Source organism: Chrysemys picta, unplaced genomic scaffold, assembly GCF_011386835.1.
Source record: "Chrysemys picta bellii isolate R12L10 unplaced genomic scaffold, ASM1138683v2 scaf9, whole genome shotgun sequence".
Classification (NCBI taxonomy): Eukaryota; Metazoa; Chordata; order Testudines; family Emydidae; genus Chrysemys; species Chrysemys picta.
Window position 1 is genome coordinate 362,800 of NW_027052716.1, and position 5,355 is coordinate 368,154.

The 5,355-nt window shown below is 57.5% G+C and overlaps 1 protein-coding gene across 1 annotated transcript; it reads right to left on the bottom strand.

Moving 5' to 3' along the window:
• Positions 1 to 935: 935 nt before the first annotated feature.
• On the bottom strand, positions 936 to 4,118 carry LOC135977665 (maestro heat-like repeat-containing protein family member 1). Its single transcript, XM_065578878.1, has 5 exons — positions 3,976 to 4,118; positions 3,448 to 3,553; positions 3,144 to 3,239; positions 2,906 to 3,010; positions 936 to 2,469 (listed from the first exon to the last, which is right to left on the bottom strand). Exons 2-5 carry the CDS (start codon positions 3,547 to 3,549, stop codon positions 2,242 to 2,244), a joined length of 531 nt encoding a protein of 176 aa, XP_065434950.1. The 5' UTR covers positions 3,550 to 3,553; positions 3,976 to 4,118; the 3' UTR covers positions 936 to 2,241.
• Between the last annotated feature and the right edge of the window lie 1,237 nt (positions 4,119 to 5,355).

Here is a 5,355-nt window from a genome sequence, read left to right on the forward strand (position 1 = left end):
AGCGACCATGGATGGGGGACGCTAGCCCAGCAAGAGGGCTGTGACGCTGCTCCCAATGCTACACTCAGTTTCTCAGAAATGAGTAGACTTTATGGGCAGAAGAGACAGTTAGAGCATCTAATCTAACCCCCTGCATATCACAGGCCTTTCTGCACCATATGGGGCAGGCAGAGCTCTGCCTGGGCGCAGGGGGAATGGGATGGGGGTAGATCAAGGAAAGCGGGGAGGGGAATGGGTGAGAGGGAAAGAGCTCCTGTCCCAGATGAAGGAATTTGGGGGCAGAGGAAAGGACCCTGCTCCACAGAGAGGGGAGAGAGTTTCTGTGAGTGCCAGGGGGCTCCATTTCCCCTTCCACTAGCTCCCCATTTACAGAGAGCCAGAGCAGTACCTGCAGCAGAGAGCGGGAGTTGCCGGTGGCCTCAGAGGCACAGGCCCTGCAGCGCCTCGGTCACCTGGCGCAAGTGCCGCATGATACGGAGCTGGCGCATCACATTGGCCGTGACGTCCTCCTGCTGCAAGGGAACGAGAACCTGTCTGAGACTCAGACGCCTCCGAGGAATCAGGGGGGATTAACGGCCCCTGGAACCAGCAGCATTTCCACCCAGCCCCTGCCCACCTCTGAGGGATGGATTCCCCCTCCTGACCCCCAGGATGGAGTCTTGTTGTCCTTCCTAGGGACCTCCAGTGGCAACCCCCCTCCTTGTACAGGGAGCTCCTGCCACTTCCCCCTCAGTGCCCCTGACAGCTGTTCCACCTCCAATCCACAGCTCAAGTTCTCAGACCCCTCTCCTCCAGCCCCACCCAGGTTGGGTAGGGAGGGGACTGGAGCGGGGGGGCAAGAGGGATTCTGGCAGCAGTGAAGTGGGATGTGGGGAGGTTGAGACCTTTCCCCAAGTCACCCCAGCCACTAATGCTGAAGCCGCAGGATGGCAGCCCTGGTGAATGGGACGGATCGGCAGCCCCTGCTGACTAGGGTTACCATACGTCACGTTTTTCCCAGACATGTCCTGCTTTTCGGCAATCAAACCCCCGTCTGGGGGGAATTGCCGAAAAGCCAAACATGTCCGGCAAAATGCCGGCCAGGCACTTCCCCTCCCGCAGCTGCTCTGCTCCGCTCCTTCCCTCTCAGACTTTAAGAGCCGAGCTGCCCGAGCCAGCGCTACCGGCTTCCGGCAGCCCCCCCGCCTCCGGACCCCGAGCAACGGGCCAGGCACTTCCCTTCCCGGGCTCCAGCTGAGCTGCTCCGCTCCTCCCCTCTCAGACTTTAAGGCTCTAGCTGCGCTGGGGAAGCGCCGGCCGGGGGCGCAGGGTCTGGGGGCTGCCCGGCAAACCGTGAAGCCGGTAGCGCTGGGGCAGCCCTTTCCCCATGGCTGGGAGTGGGAGGGAGCGGAGTTAGGGCGGGGAAGGAGCGGAGTTGGGGCGGGGCTAGGGGTGAGGAAATGGGCGGGGCCAGGGCCCGTGGAGGGTCCTCTTTTTTTATTTATTAGACATGGCAACCCTACTGCTGACTGAATCCTCCTGTTCTCTCCAGAACAGGTCCAGCCTTGCCAGCAGCAGGACAAGCGTCCCCTGCCCATGTGCCTCAGCCCTGCCTGGTCAGACGCCATCACCCATCAGTCCTTGGCCTCCCAGGCTGCCAGTGATGGGAGCAACTCTGGGTGGTGGCTCGGGTGACACAGACACCAGACCACTAGGAATTGGGTGCGGCCCTGTGGGACAGGAGAGTCTCGCAGGGGGCACTTGGGGGACTCTCCTGCCCTTCCCAAGAGCGATAGCACCCTGTCCTAAGAACGTAAGTCTGGGATGAGGCAAAGCTTGTCATTAATTAGCCTGGCTAAAGAGCTGGGTGGAGCTGCTCCGCGGACAAGCTGGCTCGCTCCTGCTCATGGAGGTGAATTCATCTCCCTTCCCAGGAGCACCTGCTCTCCCTTTCATTCGACACCAGGCTCCTTGTGCCAGGCCAGCGAATGGCCACAGGATGGGAATGAGGCCTGGGCCCCGCCCCAATCTCCTGAGTCTAATGCAGCTGCTCACCTTGTCCCCCATCAGCTGCTGGGTTTCCCCCAGGAGGGAGTAGGTGACAGGGAGAGAGACACACACACACACATTTGTCCTTCTGGTTGCAGGGCTTGTGTCCTTCCAATCCCATTGGTGGCTGCACAGTGGGCAGAGTCCTCGCTGCGTGCCCGGCCCAACAGAATTGCAGGGCATGGTGTGGAACACAGAAAGAGATAGAGAGACTCATCCTCCAGCCGGCGTCAGTCTGAGAGAAATTGGCTGGGGTCCCAGTCTCAGTCTTCTAGCGGGTGCCATTTCCCAGCTGGGTTCCTTACCCCTCTGGTGCAGCAGCAGCTGGTAGAGCCGGTAAACCCCCTCCCTGGCCTGCCAGCTGATGTCCTTGGCTGGGTCACTGACGGAAAGAGCCAGCTGTGCCATGTGGTGACCCATCCTGGGGAATTCCGCTGAGTTCTAATGGACGGGAGAGGGAGAGGGGACTCCATCAGCATTTTCATGTCAGCTCCCAGTCCCCCCCCGGGCCAGGACTCTCCTTCCCCTCAGCCCCTCTGCAGGAGATGCTAGAGCCAGACCCTTAATTTCCTCTGCCCCCAAGGAAGCCTGGAGCACAGGGCTGTGGGCAGGGCCCTCCATGAGAACTTGCTTCCCCAGCTGCTCCAGGATGACAGGGAGCCATGAACCTGGAGCACAGTCCCCTTAAAAGCCCAGAGTCACCACTTAACTAGGACAAGAAGAACTTGACTCAAGCCAGGCTCACTCTCTGCTCTGACTCTGCCTCCCCAAGAGGAACACTCCTAACCCACAGCCCCTGCAGCAGCAGATCCTACAGCCCGTCGGAGCCAGCCCACCTACCCCTGGAGTCAGGAAGCTGGGGTCAGAGGTCACTTACGTCAAACTCAGGGAGGGTGATGGTGGATCTGAGCAGGGCCGTGCTGCTCTTAACGGCCCTGGCTCTCTCTCGCGGCACCCTGGACACGATCCAGTAGTTAATGTGCTGTGGGGAAAGGAGGCATTGCACTGACTGCCCTGACCAAGGACGCCCACTGGGGGCCCGGCTAGGAGGACTGACTGGAAAATGGATCTAAGAGTGAAGGTAAAATTGCCCCCACCCCTCTCATCGGGCTCACCTCCAAGATGTACTGGAGCCTGTCGGTGTCTGGGGACTCTGCCAGCAGGTTCCCCAGCATGGCGTCCAGGAGGTCTGGCAAGACCCTAGGCAGATCCTGAAAGCAAGGGAGAGCCATGGGTCAGAGTTAGGGAAACTGGGGCTACATCTGCCACAGGATGGGAAGTGGGGTCTCTGGGAAGCACTGGTGAGACCCCAAACACATATCCTGGCCTCTCTCATTCACATCCCACTGCAGGCAATTAGCAAGGATTCATGGCAGGATGACAGCTGGCTCTTCAATCCATGACTTTAGCATGATCTACCTGCACTTGGGTGGTGTCCTTCTCCATGCCCAGGGTGAAGACGGCGTGCAGGGCAGCTCGGAGGAGGTGGGTCTCCAGCTCTGGCTCCAGGGCAGGCGTCATGGTGCTGGCAAGAGAGAGGAGCCGATATTAGACTGTGCAGTGCGGGGATGGGACTGGCACCAACACGCAGGTGAAACTGCAGCAAAATAGGCACAGGCTGGCAAGAATGGAAACAGAGGCACCGAGCCAGGGAATGACAAGGCCAAGGTTTCTCAGAAAGACAGTGGCAGGGCAGGAATAGCACCTGTTCCCTGGACCCTGCTGCCCCTCCTGTATCTGATCCTGGGAGTGAGCCTCTCCCCAAAGCCGTTGCAATGTTACTGGAGTGAAAAGAACAGCCCAGCCAGGAGAGAGTGACCTTTCCCCGCACCTCTGCCAGAGGAGCCACCCTTGGGCGGTGACCTGGGAGTGGGAGGGGCAGTGACTCCCAGCCCTGGGCCTGAGCAGCACTGGGGTTAGGGGAACCGGGTCGGAGGGTCTCGGTACCTGAGGTTGCCCACAGCAATCAGGGAGTTAGCGAGGACGGCGCCGGGTGGAGAGTTATCAGGCAGCTCCTCAATGAGCTCCTGTGAGACCCAAAGGAGACAAAGGAGCGTGTGAGATTCGGGCCTCACTGACACTTCCCAGTGAGGAGATTACACAGCCAGGGCCCCACACAGCCAGCAGGATCCCCCCCACCTGCCTCCCGCTCCTCCGATTCCTGCCCAATAGTGACCACTCTCCGAATTTCTCCCGTCTCTTCGCCCCGACCATTTCTGGTTTCTGCAGACTAGATGTTTTAGCAAAGTTTAGAATTCCTTGGTGCTCAACACCGTGAAACTCCCCTTTCTCCTTCACAAAGGGTTTTAACGCCCCTTATCTCACCCAGGCTCTCGACTGCCCAAAGTTGGAGAATTGTCCCTGTTCCCACTGCAGAGCACCCCCCACGACACACACACAGAGTCCTCCTGGTGGTGGGAGGGGAACAGAGGAAAGGACAGAAGACGTAAGAGATGAAGAGAAAGGAGGGAGGGATGGAGGAAAAGGTAAAACAAAAAGGACAAACCCTAATGTCCCCAGTGATTCTAAGGGACAAAATCCCAGGTGGGGAATAAAATTCGACCACCTTAAGCTAGTGTTTTCCAGGCCTAGAATTCAGCTGGTGCCAGATGCATCAGACTGAACAGGTTCCAAACCTCTCGGAGGCTCTTACCTTCTAAACAGGGACGTCTGTTTTCTAGTAAAATCAGGAAAAAGAAAAGAGAAAACTCAAAAGAGGTTCCTCCTGGCGCTCATGTACGTGAACCTAAATACTCTCTCAGTCCTCAAAGAGAGACCTCGAGAAGGAGACTTGCTGAAGCAAAGCTACAGGGGTCTCTGAGGTTTCCCTGGCCCTGCGCCCCTGTCCTGCCTGGCTGATGTCAGCATCTCTCTGTGAGGTCACCACCTCCCCAGCACCTTTGACCAATAGGCGGAGGTCCTGCAAAAGGCCTTTGTGATGTCACTGCCACACCCACTCCTCCCCTGCAGTGCTAATGTCCTGCCACAGGGCAGACACTTTGGAGGTTTGAGCTACACAAAGAAGAGACACTTAGATCTCAAAAATTAGATGAGATGTTTCAGTCTGAGCTAAGTAGTTGCTGCTCTTAACAATTGCAACATAATAAAATACAAATAAAATAGACTATTTCAGCCATTCTATTATGTCATAATCTGATCTGAGTAAACATGATAGGACACCTCATCTTATGCACTGCTCCTAGTGACACTCTCCAATAGATCCCCATCCTCCACCCGCCAGGAGGTAGGTAGAGGCGGATTGTTATCCCTACTTGAAAGAGGGAGAAGCTAAGGCTGAGAAAGGAGAATTGACTTGTCTTAGGTCAC

Bases quoted from the DNA above. Each gene is read 5' to 3' on its own strand.
- LOC135977665 (XM_065578878.1), bottom strand. From the start codon at position 3,549: ATGACGCCTGCCCTGGAGCCAGAGCTGGAGACCCACCTCCTCCGAGCT. The intron at 3,011-3,143 runs GTGAGCCCGATG...CTTTCCCCACAG, and splicing joins GGCTCCAGTACATCTTGGAG to CACATTAACTACTGGATCGT. The intron at 2,470-2,905 runs GTAAGTGACCTC...CCCGTCCATTAG, and splicing joins TCACCCTCCCTGAGTTTGAC to AACTCAGCGGAATTCCCCAG.